Consider the following 25943-nt stretch of genomic DNA (forward strand, 5'->3'; position numbering starts at 1 on the left):
TGGGTTATGCCTGCCTCTATGAGGAAAAGGGAAAGGATTTTATAACACTGTACTTTATCCAACGTGCTGCAACAGAGATAAGCGCTACTCATGGTAAAGAACAAGAGATGTAGTTGCTATTATCGATTCGCAGAGGTTCACAGGACTGATAAAGGTACAGTTTCGTTAACTGATTTAACGGGACAAGAGCAGAGCAGGAGAAGAGTGGATATGATTTACAGTTACGGAAGCAAGAGAACGAATGTACTCGTCAACCTAAAACAGTGTGGTGTGCAGAATTTGATTTAGAACACACGTGACAAGGATTTCAGCAATTGGGAAAGATTTTAATCTAACTAATTATGACAAGCTCTGATCGCGACCTAACTAGTAGTACGCCAGCAAGCAGCTCCATGGCTTCGCACCGTCATGGCATCCTGGTACAGCTGCACAGCTTGTCCCCATCGGCCAACGGCGTCTCCAGCGCGTCGATGCTGTAGCTCGACCCGTCTTCTATTGCCACCGTTCGCTCCTCAACACCCCCGAGAGGACGCTCTATTTGGCGCAAATTACGGCTAATCAGTGGCCTAGCTTCCACGCTCAACACATCGGCTGAATCCGCTCGCGACAAAAAGCGCACCCTATGGATCCCCTGTCGTTTTAACTGACTGAATTTCTAGAAACATCTCGAACTTTCTACCGCTAACTTCCAGCAAACAATGGAAATACTCGCTTACGAATTCAGCGGGGAGGGTCGTTCCATCCTGTGCATTCCAACGGTTCAGACCGTTTCTAAGCTCCGTGAGGGGAAAAATTCGATTTAGCCCACAGCCAAACTAACAGAATGGATTTCATGCAAGACATTGTCAATGAAATAGACGCTAATGATCATAAAGGGAGAGTCAGATCACGTCCTATAGGCGTTGAATGTGATGACAGGTAAAAATGATAAAATTACGTACCTGGATGATAGGATACAACCTAATGAAAGATGTACTCAAACACAGTACGTTCTTCTGTATAAATATTAATGCAGACCACCACTAATCATTTCTGTACGAAAGTTCCACACACGGTGTTGCTTAAATTCTTGGGTGAATGAAGTTGCACAAAACTGTAGCTTCTTTTGCCTGCAATTGAAATATTTACGAATTGTTATTCACGCTTCCGAAAAGATACCTTCTCGTAATTCCGAAATGCATTTGTTGAAAGTTGTTACTTCAATTGCATCATTGTCGTTTAACGTATACAGAGGTTTATACTAGAAGCTTTAAAGTTGCGGGAGTTACAGGATGAGCCAGAAAGACGGGATGAATGTAGGATAATGCTACCTTTTGAACAGTACTGGTGGTTCATGAAAGTTCCTAGTGAACGACTGATACGTCTTCCCCTTCTCTTTACATTTAAACCCCTAGAAATAGTCTTCTGGACTGCAGTTTCAACACACTGTGGTAAGGGGTGGGGGAGGAACAAGTGTGTCATCAGTCGTCTTGAAGTTATGGAACTGACTTATCTAATTTCGCCGTTGTGTTAAAATTGCAAATTAGACAATTTACGATGTGCAATAAAATCTCTCAACATTTATTCACAAGAGTATTGACACTATCTGTAAGCACTGACGATGAGAAGATGAGGGACAGTAAGGAAGTGATCATATTTTCAAACTGCCTACAATATAGCTTACGCTAGTATTTTCATAACTATACTACGATAAGACTGTGTCGAATTTTCCTCTTTAAGAAGTATAGTAAATAATTTTTCGATTAATGGGGTAATTACATCTTTACTGTGTCCTTACCTGGCGTGAGTTTCAGCCACAAATATATTTTTGTGTTTAATTTTAAATGTATTAAAGATTTAATTCTGAGAAAAACAGTTTTGTACCTTCCGAGCTTTCGGTTTCAAGATGGCGAGCCAAGTTCTGACCAACTTCGTTTACTATGTGAAACATGAGTTTGATTTTTCCAGACGTGAAAGCTGGACTTAGCGCAGAACGTAATTTCTTCCACCTGAAAAGAAACCAATAACTTGTTATGCTGCCGAACGTTACACTATAGCAACATAATCCTGAAATCTAGAAATCAGTGAACGATATACAAAATCAGTCGTAAGTATGTGTTGGGCAGCTAGTCTGGATTCAATGCCACCAGTGTTCTTAGCCATAACTCGTTACTGATTCTAGGTAAAGATAATATTTCACAGAGTCGCTGCCGCGAGGAGTGGCCGCGGGTTTGGGGCGTCATGTCACGGATTGAGCGGCCCCTTCCGCCGGAGCCATGGGTGTATGTGTTGTTCTTAGCATAAGACAGTTTAAGTGGTGTGTAAGTCTAGGGACCGATGACCTTAGTAGTTTGGTCCCTTAGGAATTCACACACACACACACAGAGTCGTTAAGTAAGTAAGGTTTCTTTCTTAAACCAGTACAAGGCCCTGTCCATAGGTATATTGTAAGTGGGTACTGCTAATGTGTTTTTAATGTATACTAACTTGCGGCTCGGCAATACTTTCGGACTTCACGAACTTCATGTGCATTGGTCTATGAGTCTATCATTATTTAATGTTATCAATACTGAAAGAGGGAAAAAATTTGTGAGATAGATTTAAAACAAGGGAAACATCACAGGGATCATAATCTTGATTGTGTAGAGGGTGCTAGCTGATGCCGTTGCAAATAAATACACTGCTAGGAAAAAGTTAGTACACCTTTTTGGAGGTTTCCAATTCACTCGAGGTTTATCTTTGCAACTGTGCATATGGAGTACTTGAAATGATTGCATTTACAGATCAATGGCAAAAGCGGTTCTGAGGTACCAGGTATAGACCAATGCTGAAACAATCCATATTAGTATGTGGGATGTAGCCTCCATGGGCTGCAATGCAGGCGCTCAGTGTGGTACCCAGACGATCGTGTGGGTGGCGATCACTGTCCTGGAATACGCTGCTCGACGTGTTTACATAGTTCTGTGAGAGCTGTTGGTTGTCGTGTAGCAAGAATCACTTCTCATCCCATCATATGCCACACTTGCTAAATTGTAGACAACTCGTGAGATCGTGCTGGTCAGTGAAGCCGCTGCACATCTTGCAGAGCACGGGAATTGTGTGGACGAGCTTTTTCCTATTGGAACAGCACATCACCTTCCAGATGCAACAACAGCAAAAGAAAGGGTCCAACGACATTCCACACGTACCGAGCGCTGGTTAGTGTCCCCTCCCGAAACAACAAAGTTAAACGAGAGGTGTAGCTTACCACACCCCAGTCCATAAAGCCTGGAATGCGGTCAGCGTGTCTTGTACAAATGCACCCTGCGAGACAGCTATCATCAGGTCTACATCATACGTGCCAATGATCTCTTGTGTGCAGGCAGACTCTGTTTTCTTCGCTGAATACAATGGCGTGCAACTCCAATGATCCTCTGACAGCACCATTCGAGCTATGCACGTCGATACTGTGATGTGAGTAGAATATGGGTGAGCCGTGGCGGCTCATATCGATAGTGTCACTCTGGTGGTTTATCTTTCCTGCCACGGTCAGGGCGGTAAGCAGCGCCCCCTGGGGCATACGCGAGGAGTAACGAGGCGAGGTCGGGGGGTGTGCTCCGGGACATGGTGGAAGACGGTTGTCGGGTTGATGCAGCGAGTGTGGGACCGGACCTATCGCATGGAGATACACAACTTGGCTCTGAACGGAAGGCGCCGTAGCAAGCAGCGGGAAGCCGGCGTCCTGTAATTTGTGTGAAGGAATAACGATTTTTGCATTGGATGTCCCAGTGGTTCCCGAGAGTCGCGGTGGCTGCTTTCTAAGAGAATTAGGAAGAGCTTGTGTCTACGCTCTTTTCCTTACGATGTTGCTGCCTGCCGTTATAAACGGGTGAAAATCAGGCGCTTGTGTTGACTATACGGGAATTGGTGATGAAAAATTACATTTGTGATTGAGTCTCACTTGTACTGTGACAATTTAGAGTTGAAAACTGTGGTGGTTTCATTAGGTTTGGTTCTTTGTTGTGCAACTAAGGGAGTCAGTTATTTGGGGTAACTGAGGGAGCACCATTATGTCGGTCTAAGTCAGGGCTTCACAACATACGTGCTCGCGGAGCAAGCTGTGAGCAGCAAGGTGCGAGCACGGAGCAGCGCGAGCACGCTACCCCCACAACCGGACCAGAGCGGAGAGTGGGGAGAGTCACGTGGTGCACACAACAGCTGCCGCCAGTCAATGTAAATCCGCGGCCTCCTGCAGGGATATCATTCACGAATTATTACTGCGACAAATGAAACAAATAAAGGAGAATGTACATTTGTCACAAAATTTTATTAGCTTAGTGTATGCCTCTACATTCGTATTAATTTGTGAACTATTACACAATAAAAGGTGTCACTGAAGTGGGGGATTCTCGGTTAACTTGTACTTTTTGCCCTTTATAATTGCGTCTATGTTCGGAGTAATTGTTCTTGTGCATCGTAGGCGCAGCGTGCAGTTTAAATTTCGATCAGACAATGTGTTTCTCAGGCGCGTCTTGTTACTTTTCATTGCAGAGAACAGTTGTTCACAAACATTCGTGGAACCGAACATTGATATTATTGTAGCCGCCAGTTTGTGCAAACGAGGAAATGTATCCTGAGGGAAGTGTCTGTAGAATTCCATAATGTTTTTCTTGTTCTCAAATTTGTCTCTGTATTCTCTTTCACACTGCAGGTCAATAATTCCTAGTTGCAGCTCAGGACGAATCTCTTCAATATTCGCTGAATATGGAGAGAACAGATCAAAATCACTGTCTAGTGCTGTCAGATCTTGAAAGCGTTGATCAAATTCTTCTTTAAGGGCAACTAAACTATGTGAATAACGTTCACAGTCTTTGTGAACATCTTGCATGGATGATAATTTAGCTGTTTCCAGCTGACTCACCTAAAGTGTCAATTTCATTTTAAAAGTTCGGACTCGATCTATGAAATAAGTAATTAGCAGATCTTTACCTTGTAGTGAAATGTTCAAAGCATTCAGATGGCTAGTTAAATCTGCTAAGAATGCGAGATCACATTTCCATGAAGGCTCTTTCAATTCAGGTACGCACATGTTATTTATTTCCATGAACATATTTATCTCATATAATAGGCAAAAAAATCGATTTAATAATTCGCCACGACTAAGCCAGCGGACCTCGCTGTAATAAGGCAGGCTACCACACTGACTTTCTACATCCTCAAGAAAGCTTTTAAATTGCCTGTGTTGTAGCCCATGCTTCCTTCTATAATTGGTTGTACGAACAACAACACTCATCACATTTTTTAGAGTGATACTCTTTGCACATAAGTTTTCCTGGTGGATCACACAGTAAACGCCCCATATTTCATTCGGCACGGTCAGTTTTTGCATTTTCTCCTTCAACAGCACAACGAAACCTGATTTTTTCCCTGTCATCGCTGGTGCACCGTCTGTAGACACTGAAACTAAAGAATTCCTCGACAATCCTATATTTTCAACACTTTCTTCAATACTACTTAAAATACCTCCGGTTGTAGTGTTCTTCATGGCTACTACATCGAGGAGCTCCTTCCTCACGTGAAGATCTCTTTTAACACCTCTAATAAATATGGCAAGCTGCGCTGTTCCAGTGATATCAACACTTTCGTCCAGAGCTAGAGAATAAGCCACAAAATCTTTACAGATATTTGCAAGCTGGCTCTGGACGTCGTCTGCCATGTCCTGTATGCGACGCATAATGGTCATGTTAGATAATGGCACAATCCGAAACTGTTCAACTTGAGATGGACACAAATGTTCCGCTGCAACTACCAAACATTCTTTTATTAAATCGCCATCAGTGAAGGGGCGCAGGGATTTTGCTAAAAGCAAAGCAATTTTGTAACTCACTCTGAGAGCTGCCTCAGTTGATTTTTCTTCGTCGTCCAGATCTTCTTCGGATAGCTTTCTTTTAAGTTTAATAACTTCCTGTGCACGATCTGGTCCATCACATTTTCCACTTCCATAGTCTTTCGCGTGGTACGACATATAATGTCGCTGCAAATTAAATTTCCTAAAAGAATTCTGCGTTTCGTGACATACTAAACATTTTGCAACACCATCTTTTTCTGTAAACAGATAAAATTCCTCCCAACTGCGAAAGCATTGTTGGGGTTATACAACGGCGACTTGACATGATTCTTAACCAGCGAAGTGACTGTTAGAGTTGTCTTAGTACTTTAAACGTTACACAGTCGGCGTGATTTCAATAGGCAAACTGCGGCCCTATTCAAACGTGCGCGCGCATTTCCCCTCTCCCCTCCCTCCCCTCCCTCCCTACTCCGCGACCTTGCACCTGCTCGCGAGCACGTGCCTGTGCAGACGCGAGTACTCGCGGTCAAAACCGGCCAGTTGTTAAGCCCTGGTCTAAGTGATACGTTCTCCACAGTTTGTCTATGGCTTTGCGATTCGAAATCGTGGGGGAGTACACGTCTGAGTGATTTGCTATTATATTGATGGTTATGTTGTAAAGACTGTTCTCTGGTGTGTTAAATCACGCGCTGATTTGTAGCCAATCTAAGCAGAAGTTACCATTGCTACTTGCTTATGTGCTACTGTCCTTATGATTGGCATTGTTTGTCTTTTGACTGTGGGTGTGATCACGTTTAAAAAAAATTGCGGCTACTATTCATAAGGGTTGCTAGTAAGGTAATTGCTTAAGCTTTTACCATATGTTGGTCTGTTTGCCTGTCACATTGGCTTTCTATGCAGTAACTGAAGGAATGTGTATGGTGGTTCAAGATTGTAGGCTGACTAGTATTTGAACTGGTGTTCAGGTTAAGGGCGAGATCAGCATCCCGCAAACCTGCAAGCTGCGCGTGGTTAAATGTTCCGCTATTGGGGAGCCGGCTCTCTGTTCTTGGATTTTGTAAGGATACGTGATGAGTGCATCGCTGTAGTTTTTCACGTGCTAAATTGCGGGGTGTCGGTGCCGTCCTAGGGCTAGACTTGTATGTTATGTTGAAAGGGAATTAACTGTACCAAACTTAGGAGAGCTTTCAGTTTCTTTTAGGTCTGTCGATTGCGGCAATAACTTCCTGTGTGGGGAGATCCTCTGAGGGACTTGTACTGTTGCAGTGTCGTCCATCTGAAACGTGCTGCTTAAAACTTGGTTGAAATGGCTCTGAGCACTATGGGACTTAACATCTGTGGCCATCAGTCCCCTAGAACTTAGAACTACTTAAACCTAACTAACCTAAGGACATCACACAACACCCAGTCATCACGAGGCAGAGAAAATCCCTGACCCTGCCGGGAATCGAACCCGGAAACCCGGGCGTGGGAAGCGAGAACGCTACCGCACGACCACGAGCTGCGGACCCTTCATTTGCTACCTGAAGATATGAGATTTCTGTGTCTTTATATATTGTAATTGTTTTACTATATATTTATGCATTTATGTCAATGTATAATTGGTTTGTTTTGTAAATATTATTTGTATTTTTACGCTGGGTCTGGCCTAGAGAAAACTATGCTATCGAACGATTACATCGCTATGTCGTGTGGAGAACCAAAGTGTTTAGGATCTTTGGTAGTGTTAACTCTGCCGCGTGGGCAGAGTGGGGTCTGGCGGGAGTAGGGCAGTGGAGCAGGTGTGTTGTGTGACGCTCCCGCGAGTTGCCGCGCTTTCGGGGTTTCGCAGCATGTAATTGCACTCGACTTGCCATGTTAGTTTCTGACACGGTGTCGCGGACGGGAAGCATTAGCTGGCACACATCAAGAGCCCGTTTCGGCTGGAGACCGTGACGAGAAGAAGGCGCACCAACATCCAGCTTCTGCAACAGCGACGGCTGACAATGAGTGACTGTCGCCACCTCCTCGATCGACGGCTTCAAACCTTCAATCAACCAACAAGGAAGACTGGAAGCACGTAAAGTTTTAGAACTGTATGGCAGACCTCAGCTTTTCAAACTTTTAAAATTGTTGCATCACAAAATTACAGCAACTTAGCATGAACCTTTGTTGCTCATTGCCCCAATTGCATTGCCAAGCAGGGTCCCTTCCTTTTCCGGAATGAACCCGAGTGTCGTTGACATTCAAACGTCAGCATTAAAGTAATATCATTCGATTTCACTGCTTTAATTTCAAAGTTCAGTTAAGGCATTCATAGCTGGCTACAATATTTAGATTACACAAGCATAAATTAAGAGTGAGAGTTTTGTTACCATATTTTAGCTTAACTGTGACTGCAGCTCAGCTTGGTACGTACTAAATTTTTCTATTGTTAATTGTTCTGAATCATTTAATTCAAGTTCAAAGTCAAATCTCTTATTTCTTAATTGCCTAGATGCAAGTAGCTTTTGAAATGAGTGTTGGGGTAGCCAAAGACTAACCTTATTTTATTGAATTTCGTAGTGCTTCAGAAACAAAGTTCACTACTAATTTCAGTCACTAAATTAACTTTCAGTTTTCCGGTTTTATTAATTATTTTGCTAAATTAAGTCAGAGTGTAGCGAAATTTATTACTTCTGACAACTATTCAGTTTTCACACAACACAACAGTTTTCCACACAACAGTTTTCACACAACCTTCAGTTGCCACGCTTTTAGTCCTAATTATATGCGCACTAATCTTTCATTTTCAGCCGGCCGCGGTGGTCTAGCGGTTCTGGCGCTGCAGTCCGGAACCGCGGGACTGCTACGGTCGCAGGTTCGAATCCTGCCTCGGGCATGGGTGTGTGTGATGTCCTTAGGTTAGTTAGGTTTAAGTAGTTCTAAGTTCTAGGGGACTTATGACCTAAGATGTTGAGTCCCATAGTGCTCAGAGCCATTTGAACCATCTTTCATTTTCAGTTATTATACTAGTTGTCCATAGGACTGGCGACCGTAATTTTCCCCAAATCTAAAATATCTAATTAACGCCAATTAATTGTTAACGTAACGACTGCACATTTACTTTCTTTATTAATTTTACCCTTTTCTCAAAATTAATTTCCACCAATTTCATTTGCATTTTTCCTTTCATTTAGATGTAACCCTTTCCTCCCTCTATCGACAAATTAACTTCGGTGACGACTGTTTTTCCCACATTTCCATTAGGTGCTGTTTAAATTTTCACTGTCATTAAGGTCGATAAGTGAGGGGGAGATTACAATACCACTACGTATCTGTTGGAGGACGATCTTGAAACCATTATCTTTTATTCCCTAAGTGGCACATGCCGACATCGGATCAAAATCGATGTCATCTTTGTTGGTGAAATTTTTTTTTCCAGTGGTGTATTTGCAACTTTAGGGAGTGCATTAAAAATTGATGTTTTCGTCAGACAGACTGAAGCAGTCCAGGCCCTCTGAACCACACAGGTATTGCTAGGCAGGCACACTGACAACATTTTTGCAGAAAGAGCTTTTCACAGTCCCTTTCTCAACACAAACTTTTAGTGGCTGAATAAGTGCTTCAGAGAAGGAAAAAAATATGAACATGGTCTCTGCTTACTTACTATTGTGAAAGTAGGCAGTAGAAGGAGACGGATGGAGTGCTAGATAATGAAATGTTCAGCAGTGAACTTATTCTGCTTCGAACTGTATATAACTTCCTCAACTTATTGCAGGTGTTTGTATGCTATAAAGGGCTGCAGGTGTCATGCTATTGATCAGCTCAGGTAAAAAAAATTTAGGGGTCTGCAAATTTTGTATTACTGAAAACATAAATGTCATTCTAAAGAACAGATACATTACGCTATTGTTAGGAGTATACAAACGCTTACAAGTGTCATGTTCAGGTAAAATTTTAGACAGCGTGAACATTATCATTAAATTATCTCAAGAAACTCACCCGGGACCGTGCTGGCCAAAGAGAGACATGGCGAAGAGTGGGTCAGACACAGGATCGAATTTTGCGTTGGTGGCGTAGAAAGTGGAGAAGTCTGTGGATATGACGCGCCCTACGAGCTCTGGGTCCTTCACCATTAAGAGCGGTTTGTCGAAGGCGATCATGCCCATAAAGCGGGCGTCACCGGCCCTGTGGTAGCACTCCAACACCGGCTCCCCCAAGTGCTTCCGTCCGATCAGCACGCTGCCCACGTTGCCGACGAAGGGAGTCGGCTTCCAGTAGGGGATTCCCAGCTTCTTCCAGTAGCCGAACTTCCGCGTCATGTACCAGTACAGCAGGGGTACCAACAGCAAGACTGCATCGAGCAGCCAACTGCCCGTAACCAGTGTCATAGTTTGGATGCTTTACACTTTTGATAGCTGTCAAGCAAAGACATAGTATTAGTGTTAAACAAGAGCTTTTGGGCATTTTCGATAAGTAAGTATTAATCTTAGTGAGCTTCATATCAGTCTGACTAAACTTAAAAGTAAAACTATCACAAAAAATTTATGTCAAATTAATGTAGGTTATTCTAAGGCATTGCCATACGGACTGAAGAGTTACTTGTGTAGACCCATTTTGATTACGCCATCGTAATGGGCATGTGAAAATGTTTCATTTCAACGCTTAATTTACAAAATTAAAGATACTTTAAAAATGAAATCAGTTGCGAATGTAGTACGTCATTGGGAAATCGATACAGCTCCTTCACTCCCTTTCATACGTACTGTAACAAAAATTCCTTATGCAAAAATAAGGCGTCAAATTTATATAAGAACGATATTAATCTCGAAAAAATCCGGATATACCAATATTTCTCGAATTTGACAACATGTACATCGTGCTGTTGCCTACAGGCTTCGTAACTATAAGTTCGTACATGGCCGTTCGTCTTACGGTACGCAGTTTGCGGCGCGTTGGGAGGTCATGGCAGAAAGAAGTGGTTCCACGTGCTGATTGAGTTCTGATTTCATTTTGTAGCCTTCAAGCTCATATCAATATTCCTCTTAATGATCGCTACTCGAAATCACTGCGGGGTGATTTTTAATTAGTTTCATGTTGATGTCTCGTGCATAAAGCATGGACTTTGCCGTTGGTGGGTGGCTGGCGTGCCTCACCGGTACAGATAGCCGTACCGTAGTCCAACGACAACAGAGGGGTTTCTGTTGAGAGGCCTGACAAACGAGTCTTTCCTGAAAAGGGGTAGCAGCCTTTTCAGTAGCTGCAAGGGAAACAGTCTGAATTATTGACTTATCTGACCTTGTACCACCAACCAAAACGGTCTTGCTTTGCTGGTACTGCGAAAGGCTGGAAGCAAAGAAAAAGTACAGCCGCATTTATTCCCGAACACATTGAGCTCTACTGGGCATTAAATCATAATGGAATCCTCTTGGGTAAAATATTCTAGAGGTAAAATAGTCCCCATTCGGGTCGCCAGGCAGAGAATACTCAGTAGGATGTTGTCATCTGAAAAAACAAAATTGGCATTCTATGGGGCAGAGAGTGTAACGTTAGGTCCCTTTATCGGACAGGTAGTTTAGAAAATTTAAAAAGGGAAACTGATAGGTTGAAATTAGATATAGTGGGAATTAGTAAACTTCGGTAGCAGGAGGGAAGGATTTCTGATCAGGTGACTCATGATCAGGTGAACACAGGGTTATCAATACAAAATCAAAGAGGGGTAATACAGGAGTTGGTTTAATAATAAATAAGACGATGAGAGTGTGGGTAAGCTACTATGAACAGCACAGTGAACGCATTATCGTAGCCAAGATAGACACGAAGCCCATACCTACCATCGTAGTAAAAATTGATATGCCAACTGGCTTCGCAAATAATAAGCGACTGACGAAATATATGATGAGATAAAAGAAATTATTCAGACAATGACTGGAGCCGAAAATGTTGTTGTGATGGGGGAGTGGAATTCGATAGTAGGAAAAAAAGGGGAAAATAATTTGTGAATATGGACTGGGGGAAAGGAATGAAACAGGAAACCTCCTGGCAGAATTTTAAACAGAGCATAATGTAATCATCGCTAACACTTGGTTTAAGGACTATAAAAGAAGCGTAAACAAAAATCAAGACTCGTTCATGGGATTAGCGGATCTAGAAAAAGCGTTCGTCAGCGTAAAATAGTGCAAAATGTTCGAAATAATGAGAAAAATAAGGATAACTATAGGGAGAGACGGGTTACATACAATGTGTACAAGACATAAGAGGGAATAATAACAGTGGACGAGCAAGAAGGAAATGCTCGGATGAAAATGGATGTAATAGAGGGACGTAGTCTTTCACCCCTACTGTTCACTCTGTACATCGAAGAAACAACGATGGAAATGAAAGAAAGGTTGAGAAGTGGAATTAAAATTCAAGGTGACCGGATATAAATGATACGATTCGCTGATGACGCTGCTGTTCTTAGTGAAAGTGAAGAATAATTACAAGATCTGCTGAATGGAATGGACAGTCTAACGACTACAGGACATGGATTGAGAGTAAATCAAATAAAGACGAAAGTAATGAGAATAGTGGAAATGAGAACAGCGAAAAACTTAACATCAGGATTGACAGTCACGAAGTAGATGAAGTTAAGGAGTTCTGCTCCCTAGGCAGTAAAATAACCAATGGAGGACGGAACAAGGAGGACATCAAAAGCAGACTAGCAAAGGCAAAAAGGTCATTAGTGGCCAAGAGAAGTCTACTAATATCAAATATAGGCCTTAATTTGAGGAAAGGATTTCTGAGAATACACGTTTGGAGGACAGCACTGTATGGCAGTAAACATGGACTGTAGGAAAACTGAAACAGAAGAGAATCGAAGCATTTGAGATGTGGCGGTACAGACGAATGTTGAAAATTAGATTGACTGATAAGGAATGAGAAGGTTCTGCGCAGAATCGGAGAGCAAAGGAATATGTGGAAAACACTGACAGGGAGAAGGGAGAAGATGACAAGACATCTGTTAATACATCAGGGACTGACTTCCATGGTACTATAAGGAGCTGTAGAGGACAATAACTGTGGAGGAGGACAAATATTGGAATACATCCAGAAGATAACGGAGCACTTAGGTTGCAAGCGGTAGTCTGAGATGAAGAGGTTGGCATAGGATCGAAATCGTGACGGTTCACATCATCGCATCAAATCAGTCAGAAGGCTGATGACTCAAAAGAAAAAAAATGTTCATGCGTGTAAGAGATCCGGAGACACTGAAAGTTTTCAGATTTGTTACCTAATGGTAAGACCGCGATTTCCGGAACCAGATTCTAAATTACCAGATGTTTCCTGGGATGATGTGGACCCTGAACACAATTTATTGCTTATGAATTGTAGATTGAAGAAATTGCAAACAGGTAGGATATTAAGGAAATGGGACCTTAATAAGTTGAAAGAACCACAGATTGCTGAAAGTTTCAGATGGGGCATTACAGAACGGTTGACTAGAACTGTGGAAAGGAACACAGTGGAAGACGAATGGGTAGCTGTAAGAGATGAAATACTGAAGGCAGCAGACGATCAAACAGGTAAAAAGATAAGGCCTAACAGATATCCTCGGATAACACGTGAGATAGTGATGAAAGGAGAAAATATGGAAATGCAGCAAATGAAGCGGGCGAAACGGAATACAGTCGTCTAAAATATGAAGTTGACTGGAAGTGCAAAATGGCTAAGCAGGAATGGCTAGAGGACAAATGTAAGGATTTAGAAGCATGTTTCACTAGGGGAAAGATAGATAGCGCCTACAAAAACTGACAGGGGTTTGGAGAAATGAGATGTAGCTTTATGATTATCAGGAGCTCACCTGGGAAACTAGTCTTCAGCAAAGAAAGGAAAGCCGAAAGACTGAAGGAGAATATTGAGAGCCTGAAAAAGGGAGACAAATCTGGAATGCAGAGTCATAGAAATGGAGGAGGTCGTAGATGAAGATGAGGTCGGACATATGATAGTGCAAGCAGAATTTGATAGGCCACTGAAAGGTCTAAGTCGACAAATGGCCCCGGGAGTAGACGACTTGGATCAGAACTACTGGTAGCCTTGGGAGCCATCCATGACAAAACCCTTACATCTGGCATGCAAGATGTTTCAGACAGAGCGATTAACCTCGTGCATGAAGGAGACTGTAGTAATTCCAATTTCAAAGAAAGCAGGTGCTTACAGGTGTAAAAATTACCGAGCATACGGAAGCAGTGTTGCGTCGAAAGTCCATAAAACAAGCTGAACGCCGCTCTGAAATTATATACTGTGGGCAACAGTTAAACACGGCAGGGATCCATCATAATACAAAAAATATTAGCACGATGTTTAAGAAAGAGCGCCCAGTCTAAAACAGATACTAAAGAGAGCGTGAAACCTCAGCAAGAAGTAACGTAAAACGTTTCTTACTGTACAAGATGCGATGCCCAAGGGCTTCACTAGTTGTTGCAGTAAAATCATAGTGTAAAGTGTCCATCTCAAAGCCTCAAGTACTTTGTTGGCTGGTACAAAAATAAGTTTCCCACTCTTATATGAAACACAAAAACAGAAAAAAATGTGAAAACGAATGTAGATATTTTTCTTCCAATTGTTCCTGAACAAACGAATGTCTTGCAGTCCTGTCACAACTAAATGCACATATAACTGCTAATAAAAATGAAAGGGCGGGGAGACCCCTAAAACTCGACAGCTTCTTAGCAACGACCGAATCCTAATAGGTTCAGATACAGAATTAATATGTGGGACTAAATGGAAGCTGAAGCGTGCCTCTTGCGGGAACTCTAAAGACTGATAGGTCTCTTCCATTTGCCGGAAAACCATTAGAACTGATTCACGAAACTGCAGTCCCATAGGACTAGTCCCGATCTCTGCAGCTGAATTTCCGAACTAAGGCAGTCGTAATGATGTAAATGATATAAAATTAAGTTCCACAGGACAAACAACACAGATACCACGGAGACTTCCTGGTGTACGTAGCACATGGTGCCATGGATTGGGGTTACCATGAATACTGAAGAGAATGTACATCCACAGAAACAGTTATAACTCCGCGTCCTCCTCAATCAACTCTAGTAGGACAACTAGTATTCGTGTTAGCCGCGCGGGGCAGCCGCGTGGTCCAGGGCGCCTTGTCACGGTTCGGGCGGCTCCTCCCGTCGGAGGTTCGAGTCCTCCCTTGGGTATGGGTGTGTGTTACCTTAGCGTAAGTTAGTTAAAGTTAGATTTCGTAGTGTGTAAGCTTACGGACCGATGACCTCAGGAGTTTTTTTCCGTAAGACGTTACCACAAATACCCAATATTCGTGTTATCAATTATTGTTACGTACATCTTCAGTCAAGTAGGAGATGTCAGGTATGAGTCGTCAAGTGACCTCCACCCCGTCTCCACAAATAAAAACGAAGTAAAATCGAATCAGAATTTTACGAAATCTGGTACAATTATCAACAGCTAGCTCCTAATAAAGAGAAAATTGTGCTCTCCATGAAACTTAGAAACGTCATGGCCTTTTAACTACATACTTTTTCGATTACAACGACAGTCGATCATGTAGTTCAGTTATTTGACAGCTACGAGGGCATGCTGAGAAGTAATGCCTCCGAATTTTTTTATGAAAGCTGTTAAAACTGTTTGAATAAAGCAAACATTATTAATATTCTGCGTCTTTAATCTTCCTGTCTACCTATTAATTTCTGAGCATAGTGACCCTGACGGCAAACACTTTTCTCTCAACGAGAGGCCAGTTTGTTGACACCGTCACTCTAGAATTTTTGACTATGTTGAAGGAGCCACAATCACAATCTCTGCATGCACCTCTGTCGAAGTGAAGCCCTCGTAGGTGTTCGTGAAGTTTTGTAAGCAAATGAAAGTCGGATGGGGCCAACTCGTGACTGTACAGGGGATGATGGATGACAGTCAATCCAACCGTTCGAATTGTTGCAGATCTAAAGCGCTCGTGTGCGATCTGGTGTTGTCATACTGAAGGACAGGGTGCCCAACTTGCGGACGAACGCTTCGAATACGAAACTCGAATGCAACGTTGTTTCTCAAGCACCGACGTAGTGTCTTACCTTCAGAGCAGTAGGAAAACCTAGATATGTCTACGAAGTAGAATGATTACCAAACACTTGTACGGGCTATAGTGGCATATTGTTAATGTATGTTGGAAGTGTATCAGACTGATACAACATTGGTCGGAGAACTAATAGCAGAAGGGCAGCGCGAATGAGTCGTAAGTATGATCGACTCGGGGTAGCGTGTAAGAGAAATTACATTGTTAGCATTTGGAGCCAGTGCTATGGAGATTTCTTTTCGTCACATACCAAACATATTTCACCTGATACTATTTTAAGCCTTCTCACTCCTCTGTAAAGCAAATTTTGATAAAGATTTTCTTTATTATTTTCTTAAATACGTAGTGCTCGGTGTACATAAATAATTCGTAAATAAGATTTAATTTCAGGTCAACCTAAAATGCTGCTATGAAGCACTATGTGTCGCAAAACTAAATATTTATGGATAAGCAAACTTTTTTTTTTCATTATCTCTGTAGACCACTGAAGATGCCTAAAGCAATTAGCGACAACTTTTGGTAAGAAAAAAAGAAAAAAATATCTTGCAAAGTACAAGTAATACTTCTACATCTACATCTACAATATACTCCGCAAGCCACCCAACGGTGTGTGGCGGAGGGCACTTTACGTGCCACTGTCATTACCTTCCTTTCCTGTTCCAGTCGCGTATGGTTCGCGGGAAGAACGACTGCCGGAAAGCCTCCGTGCGCGCTCGAATCTCTCTAATTATACATTCGTGATCTCTTTGGGAGAAACGAACCCTCTCTAAACCTGGACAGCAAGCTACACCGCGATGCAGAGCGCCTCTCTTGACGAGTCTGCCACTTGAGTTTGCTAAACATCTCCGTAACGCTGTCACGCTTACCAAATAACCGTGTGACGAAACGCGCCGCTCTTCTTTGGTTCTTCTCAGCCCAATCTGGTACTGATCCCACACCAATGAGCAATACTCAAGTATAGGTCGAACGAGTGTATTGTAAGCCACCTCCTTTGTTGATGGACTACGTTTTCTAAGGACTCTCCCAAGGAATCTCAACCTGGTACCCGCCTTACCAACACTTAATTTTATATGATAATTACACTTCAAATCGTTCCGTACGCATACTCCCAGATATTTTACAGAAGTAACTGCTAGTAGTGTTTGTTCCGCTATCATATAATCATAGAATAAAAGATCCTTCTTTCTATGCATTCGCAATACATTACATTTGTCTATGCTAAGGGTGCGTTGCCACTCCCTGCACCACGTGTCTATCCGGTGCAGATCTTCCTGCATTTCGCTGCAATTTTTTAATGCTGCAACTTCTCTGTATACTACAGCATCATAAGCGAAAAGCCGCATGGAACTTCCGACACTATCTACTAGGTCATTTATATATATTGTGAAAAGCAATGGTCCCATAACAATCCCCTGTGGCACGCCAGAAGTTACTTCAACGTCTGTAGACGTCTCTCCATTGAGAACAACATGCTGTGTTCTGTTTGCTAAAAACTCTTCAATCCAGCCACACAACTGGTCTGATATTCCGTAGGCTCTTACTTTGTTTATCAGGTGACATTGCGGAACTGTACCGAACGCCTTCCGGAAGTCAAGGAAAATGGCATCTACCTGGGAGCCTGTATCTAATATTTTCTGGGTGTCATGAACAAATAAAGCGAGTTGGGTCTCACACTATCTCTGTTTCCGGAATCCATGTTGATTCCTACAGAGTAGATTCTGGGTTTCCAGAAACGACATGATAGGCGAACAAAAAACATGTTCTAAAATTCTACAAGACATCGACGTCAGAGATATAGGTCTGTAGTTTGGGGCATCTCCTCGACGACCATCCTTGAAAACTGGGACTACCTGTGCTCTTTTCCAATCATTTGGAACGTTCCGTTCCTCTAGAGACTTGCGGTACACGGCTGTTAGAAGGGGGCCTAGTTCTTTCGCGTACTCTGCGTAGAATTAGTCCAAACACTAGTCTTGCCTAATCTTTACTACTGTGATGTAGTTCAACACGGCACAAATAGTGAAAATTCGAGACGCCTCGAGCTAGTGATGAACGCTTGCGTTAGATACGTATGCAATATACGGTTGTATGATCATATCAGTCCTTCATACTCCCAGCTAGGTTGGGTACGCCCACATAAGGCACGCGATCTCCACACGATGTGCTTACTTCATCGATTTCTTAGCCACTGGTGCCCCCAATACTTATCTTCTCACATTAGACACCTATCATCATTCCACAACCGCAATACCAGATCGGATACGTCTAGCATCTTGGCTGTACCTTTACATAACACAAAATCTTTCTCCATGTCATTCTCCATCTCAGCCATACGACTATGGAACGCGCTCCCCTGTGATCTGCGCCTTATCCGGAACCACTCAACATTCAAGAGTGAACTCAAGACTTACATATTAGGGACGGTATAGCCACCATTGTTGGGCCCCTCTCATCTCTTTCTTTCTCCTCTCCATCATAGCTTCGAATTTTACCATTCTATTTCTCTTCCTCTAACCTGTCTACCTCTTCTATATCTCTTTCACCCCATTCTATCGTCTTATGTCTCTGCTTGATGAGAATAACTCACAAGCTGCAAGAATATAACGAGAAAATTCCCAACTAGCAATAGGACTGACATTCATAAAAGAAAAATATGTTTACTTTCATATACATAGTCATTATTATTATTATTATTACTATTATTATTATTCTTGATTGTTATAATTAATTTTTGATTGTTATAATTATCATTGTACTACGTTTATAATCTCTATTTTTTTCTTAACATTAATACTGTATAACATGTAATATGTCCTTAATGTTCTGTAGAAACTGAAATTTGTTGAATCTGAGTATGCCTGGTTAGGTGTAAGAGAGGGCCTGAAGGCCCTAATCTTGCCAGGTAAAATAAATGCATAAATAAATAAATAAATAGAATCGAATTGGTAACCCGTCAGGTCCAGTGGACTTTCCTCTGTTGAATGATTCCAGTTGCTTTTCTATTGCTTGGACACTTATTTCGGTGTCAGCCATTTTTTCTTAGACTTATATAGAAGTTAAACAGTTCTGTAGTTAAAATGTGGAGCTGTTTCTAGTAAGACAGTCAAATGAAGACGTAGCAATTTCCGAGAAAATGTACTTACACAGTCCCAAGAAACGGCTTCCAGTCAGGAGTGAACATTGTTCTGCTCCTATGTATCGCTTCTGTAGCATCCGGGAGGGTAAAATTACGCTAATAAGAGGCAAAGTCATAAGGCACTTAAGCGGAACTCTCTGGCCAAAAATAACATTACAGCCATTTTCAGAATATAGGTGTGGTTATAAATTGCTAAAGACTTGGAAAAGTTAAAAAAGTGCTTAGGTATTGTGGCAGACCCACAAATTATATTGAGAAGTAAAATTCAACACAGACGCGTACTTAATCATAGCTAACACTTGGTTCAAGAATTATGAAAGAAGATTGTATACATGGAAGAACCCTGGAGATACTAAAAGGTTTCAGATAGATTATGTAACGATGAGACACAGATTTACGAACCAGGTTGTAAATTGTAAGACATTTCCAGGGGCAGATGTGGACTCTGACCACAATCTATTGGCTATGAACTGTAGATTAAAACTGAAGAAACTGCAAGAAGGTGGGAATTTAGGGAGATGGGACCTGGATAAACTGACTAAACCAGAGGTTGTACAGAGTTTCAGGGAGAGCATAAGGGTACAATTTACAGGAATGGGGGAAAGAAGTACAGTAGAAGGAGAATGGGTAGCTGTGAGGGATGAAGTAGTGAAGGCAGCAGAGGATCAAGTAGGTAAAAAGACGAGGGCTAGTAGAAATCCTTGGGTAACAGAGGAGATACTGAATTTAATTGATGAAAAGAGAAAATACAAAAATGCATCAAGTGAAGCAGGCAAAAAGGAACACAAACGTCTCAAAAATGAGATCGTCAGGAAGTGCAAAATGGCTAAGCAGGGATGGCTAGAGGACAAATGTAAGGGTGTAGAGGCCTATCTCACGAGGGGTAAGATAGATACTGCCCACAGGAACATTAAAGAGACCTTTGGAGAAAAGAGAACCACTTGCATGAATATCAAGAGCTCGGATGGAAATCCAGTTCTAAGCAAAGAAGGGAAAGCAGAAAGGTGGAAGGAGTATATGGAGGGTCTATACAGGGGCGATGTTCTTGACGACAATATCATGGAAACGGAAAAGCATGTAGATGAAGATGAAATGGGAGATATGATACTGCGTGAAGAGTTTGACAGAGCACTGAAAGACCTAAGCCGAAACAAGGCCCCAGGAGTAGACAACATTCCATTAGAACTACTGACAGACTTGGGAGTGCCAGTCCTGACAAAACTCTACCATCTGGTGAGCAAGATGTATGAGACAGGCGCAATTCCTTCAGACTTCAAGAAGAATATAATAATTCCAATCCGAAAGAAAGCAGATGTTGACAGATGTGAAAATTACCGAACTATCAGTTTAATAAGTCACAGCTACAAAATACTAACGCCAATTCTTTACAAACGAATGGAAAAACTGGTAGAAGCCAACCTCGGGGAAGGTCAGTTTGGATTCCGTAGAAATGTTGGAACACGTGAGGCAATACTGACCCTACGACTTATCTCAGAAGAAAGATTAAGGAAAGGCAAACCTACGTTTCTACCATTTGTAGAGTTACAGAAAGTCTTTGACAATGTTGACTGGAATACTCTCTTTCAAATTCTGAAGGTGGCAGGGGTAAAATACAGGGAGCGAAAGGCTATTTAAAATTTGTACAGAAACCAGATGGCAGTTATAAGAGTCGAGGGACATGAAAGGGAAGCAGTGGTTGGGAAGGGAGTGAGACAGGTTTGTAGCCTCTCCCCGATGCTATTCAATCGAATATAGTGAGCAAGCAGTAAAGGAAATAAAAGAAAAGTTCGGGGTATTAAAATCCGTGGAGAAGAAATAAAAACTTTGAGGTTCGGCGATGACATTATAATTCTGTCAGAGACAGCAAAGGACTTGGAAGAGCAGTTGAACGGAATGGATAGTGTCTTGAAAGGAGGATATAAGATGAACATCAACAAAAGCGAAACGAGGATAATGGAATGTAGTCGAATTAAATCGGGTGATGCTGATGGAATTAGATTAGGAAATGAGACACTTAAAGTAGTAAAGGAGTTTTGCTACTTGGGGAGCAAAATAACTGATGATGGTCGAAGTAGAGGGGATATAAAATGTAGACTGGCAATGGCAAGGAAAGCGTTTCCGAAGAAGAGAAATTTGTTAACATCGAGTATTGATTTAAGTGTTAGGAAGTCGTTTCTGAAAGTATTTGTATGGACTGTAGCCATGTATGGAAGTGAAAGGTGGACGATGAATAGCTTAGACAAGAAGAGAATGGAAGCTTTCGAAGTGTGGTGCCACAGAAGAATGCTGAAGATTAGATGGGTAAATCACATAACTAATGAGGAGGTATTGAATAGAATGTGGGCGAAGACGAGTTTGTGGCACAACTTGACTAGAAGAGTGGGTCGGTTAGTAGGACAGGTTCTGACGCATCAAGGGATCACCAATTTAGTACTGGAGGGCAGCGTGGAGGGTAAAATTCGTAGAGGGAGACCAAGAGATGAGTACACTAAGCAGATTCAGAAGGATGTAGGCTGCAGTAGGTACTGGGAGATGAAGAAGCTTGCACAGGATAGAGTAGCATGGAGAGCTGCATCAAACCAGTTTCAGGACTGAAGAACACAACAACAACAGACGCGTACTTCGTACCACAGCTATAGAATGACGAAGCGGCACCACATGTGTTATTAAGAAAAAACTTATTTCTGTACTTCAAACATAGGACACAAACATGTAACACACACACACACACACACACACACACACACACACACACACACAGAGCATTGTCTCGACAGAGTGTAACAACACCAACGCTGTACTATTGTACATATAATTTTTTTTTCTCCTGAATTTGGTAAATTAGTGTAATCGATATTCTGTTTTCATTTCCTTTCTTTTCATGTCATTGGGTTGAGGAAACTATAAACAACTTTCGATGTGAATATTAATGTTTATGTCTAATTTCAAGCAATGTTGTAACAAAATTGAAATGTAAGAAATGTTGAAACTATTATAAGATGTCGAAGTTCTAATTGTGCGTCTGGTCCATACGTAGGCAATGTATTAGGATATGTAGAATGCATAACCTCTGGTGAATACCCTGTCTGTAGGGGAGCGGTAAAAGGTGGATGGCAGGCGAGCGCGGGAAAATGCACACGGGCGCGGCACGGCATAACGGGCTCAGCAGTAGTAGTCGGAGTTGGGCATCGGTCTGAGAAACACGTTCTGGATCGAGGAGGCTCTCCTGGAAAACGTGATTTCGTTGAGCCTCGGATGTGCCGTGTCCGACGCCTATACAGCATGGCAATATTCCATAGGCAGTAAATGGAAAATTATTGCGACGCTATGAAGAAGTAAAGTGCCGATATATCAAGAGCCATAGCTGTGATTGTATGTGTGCTCTGCGCCTCGCCATCTCGCCGCCCGCCAACCGCCGCATCGATACGAACAGGTTGAATCTTTTAGTACTGTATTCGTGTGTACCAGTGTTACTTTTGTTCCTGACTGTTCAATAACAACTTTTACCGGAACTGTCCTATCATTTAATTACCCTCATCACTAACCTAGACAGGGTCCTTTCCACATGTTGTGCAACCCGAGTGTCCCGAGATGAAGAATTGAAGTTTATGTTAATAAGAATTACCTGCAGACCTATCTATGTTAGAATGATGTTTAAGGAACTTTGTTGTTAATGAATATATTAGCAAAGAACAAATGTCTGACAAAGTCGGAAGATAGTAATGAAGCCTAATTAATTTGAGACAAAAATTATGGTAGTTAAATGAGCAGGAAGTAAGCCAAAAAGAGAAATAACTCATATATTGAAAATATTGAGTGATTAACGATTTCGATAATAAAAAATTTCAGTACAGTGATCACAACAGTTTCAGGCCCCCCCCCCTTTTTTTCTTTTCTATTCATTTGAATTATGAAGTGTACTGAACTGATTTGACCAGCAAAGTTAAAGTCAATATGAAACCAAAATTTATTAGTGTTTTACCTTTTTCAAAATTGACATTGTATGTGTGTTTCGACAGTGCTATTTCTAGGGTAACCTATGCCTGATTTAAATCAGATCAATAGACAGTACGAAGTTTGTCGTAAACATTATAGTGTATTGTTGTGTATTTTTGGCTTGTCCATATTAGTACAGAAAGTGAAATTATTAGTTCAGTAGATTTTCTGGTTCAAAAATTTACCATATTATGCAGTGTCATTACGTGATGTTTTGTATGAACGCACTTCAACTTGTACTGGGAAGAAACTCAGTTAATGCCTAATTAGGCTGGCGACCGTATTATTAACAATTTGGTAGCATCTGCTGTGTTGTTTCTTGTCCGTCCTAACGTGTATTTGCTCTTCAGACTTGCTTGACGTATCATTGTTGTTACTGAGTGTGTGAAAGTCTGATTTTGCCTCCATTCAGGTACACGCGGTCAACATATATACCAGAATCCTTTCTTATAAGGTGAAGCCCGTCAACTTACCATAGTACAGGCTTTAATAAGTATCGTGCGCAGTAGCGTAGTGTTACAAGAGGAATGAGAAGTACCGTTACGAAGACTCCTATACATTTGCTCCTAAAGAGAACAGAGTTGAATATCAGTTGTTAAAGATTCATGTACTTTTTGCCAGACATGAAATACCATCAGTGCATTCTTTGTAGACAACAGAAGAATTGTACGAGGAGACTTACCGCCACTGGCAGCTCCTGCGAGAGATTCACTGTGTTGTTACAGTCCACTTTGCTTGTCTTATATACGATTCAGCAGTAGCTAATAACCTTGCCAGTTACGTAGTAATGACCGCGTGTCCACGTCCTCTGGGACAACAGTGACGAAGCTTTTCAGGGACTCAGTTGCAATTTGACTTTTGAACTGAAGAGCATTTCCTTATCAACAAAATTAGGCAGACACCACGAGAGAATTTTGGACAAATTCCCCTTCATAAGACGTGAGAGGTGTTTTACCTTCCAAAATCAAGGCACATAATGGAATATTCTTATTCTGTGTAGTTTTGTTCTCTTGGAACAAACTGTTTTTATACAAAAATATATCGTAATCCTTAATTTTATTCCGTGTCGAAAGTGAAAGGTCAATATTCAGGCTGAGACAGATTTCTCCTATCATCATCGTATTATAAGTTTATGTTCATACTAACATACTCTCTGCCCGATCTCCCTATTCATAACGAATCCTACTCCCGTTATACGATTTACTACTGCTGTTGATATTACCGTACACTCATCTGACCAGAAATCCTGGTTCAGAAGAGACAATACCAATCGCCGTTATATAGGTTTATTTCGAGGCAATCAGTTTTGACTTTTTACTATGTCATCTTCATGCAAAAACTGCTCCAATACAGTAACTTGTTATCGACGAGAGGGTTTTTGAGGTTCGGTTGGATTAAAAAACAAGGACATAAATGCAATAAGGCAAAAAATATGTTATAAAGCACTACTTATCGCTGCAGACTGAAAATTTTTCAATGGTGGGAAGCTCTTTCTACAGGTGCATATAATGAAAGAAGGCTGTATGCTTCTGGTTATCAAATATACTCTGAAGAGCCAAATAAACTGCCACACCTGACAAATGTCGTGTAGGGCGCCCGCGAGCACGCTGAAGCGCCGCAACACGACGTGGCACGGACTCGACTGATGTCTGAAGCAATGCTGGACGGGACTGCCACCATAAATTCTGCTGGGCTGTCCATAAATCCGTGAGAGTACGAACTGGTAAGATCTCTCCTGAACAGCACGTTGCAAGACATCCCAATGACGTTCATGTCTGGGGAGCATGGTGGCCAGCTGAAGCAGTAAATGGAAATATTAAAAAACGTAGGAAGATTTTTCTGTTTAGCGAAAGTGACAAAAAACAGATTTCAGGGTACCTGACGGCTCAACATCAAGGTTTTATCTCAAGTACAGATACTGTTGAGGATCAGTGGACAATGTTCAAAACCATCGTACATTTTGCATTAGAAGAGTATGTGCCAAGCAAGATCGCAAAAGTTGGAAAAGAGCCACCGTGGTACAATAACCGAGTTAGAAAACTGCTACAGAAGCAAAGGGAACTTCGCAGGAAACATAAATATAGCCAAAGCCTTGCAGACACACAAAAATTACACGAAGCGAAATGTACAGGGTGATTCAAAAAGAATACCACAACTTTAAAAATGTGTATTTAATGAAAGAAACATAATATAACCTTCTGTTATACATCATTACAAAGAGTATTTAAAAAGTTTTTTTTTTCACTGAAAAACAAGTTCACAGATGTTCAATATGGCCCCCTCCAGATACACGAGCAATATCAACCCGATACTCCAACTCGTTCCACACTCTCTGTAGCATATCAGGCGTAACAGTTTGGATAGCTGCTGTTATTTCTCGTTTCAAATCATCAATGGTGGCTGGGAGAGGTGGCCGAAACACCATATCCTTAACATACCCCCATAAGAAAAAATCGCAGGGGGTAAGATCAGGGCTTCTTGGAGGCCAGTGATGAAGTGCTCTGTCACGGGCTGCCTGGCGGCCGATCCATCGCCTCGGGTAGTTGACGTTACGGACAGATAAGTGCCAATGTGGTGGCGCTCCATCCTGCTGAAATATGAATTGTTGTGCTTCTTGTTCGAGCTGAGGGAACAGCCAATTCTCTGACATCTCCAGATACTGTAGTCCAGTTCGTTCTCGGCCGTCCAGAACTTTTCCCTTTGCACAAACACCCATTCTCTGTAAACTGTTTATACCAACGTTTAATACACCTCCTATCAGGAGGTTTAACTCCATACTTCGTTCGAAATGCACGCTGAACAACTGTCGTCGATTCACTTCTGCCGTACTCAATAACACAAAAAGCTTTCTGTTGAGCAGTCGCCATCTTAGCATCAACTGACGCTGACGCCTAGTCAACAGCGCCTCAAGCGAACAAATGTACAACTAAATGAAACTTTATAGCTCCCTTAATTCGCCGACA

At 41.8% G+C, this 25943-nt stretch overlaps 1 protein-coding gene across 1 annotated transcript; it reads right to left on the bottom strand.

Moving 5' to 3' along the window:
- Window positions 1-1828: 1828 nt before the first annotated feature.
- Window positions 1829-23686, bottom strand: LOC126204030 (cytochrome P450 6j1-like). Its single transcript, XM_049938456.1, has 3 exons — window positions 23663-23686; window positions 9770-10185; window positions 1829-1988 (listed from the first exon to the last, which is right to left on the bottom strand). Exons 2-3 carry the CDS (start codon window positions 10156-10158, stop codon window positions 1829-1831), a joined length of 549 nt encoding a protein of 182 aa, XP_049794413.1. The 5' UTR covers window positions 10159-10185; window positions 23663-23686.
- Between the last annotated feature and the right edge of the window lie 2257 nt (window positions 23687-25943).

The sequence above is a fragment of the Schistocerca nitens genome, chromosome 9, assembly GCF_023898315.1.
Source record: "Schistocerca nitens isolate TAMUIC-IGC-003100 chromosome 9, iqSchNite1.1, whole genome shotgun sequence".
NCBI classification, from domain to species: domain Eukaryota; kingdom Metazoa; phylum Arthropoda; class Insecta; order Orthoptera; family Acrididae; genus Schistocerca; species Schistocerca nitens.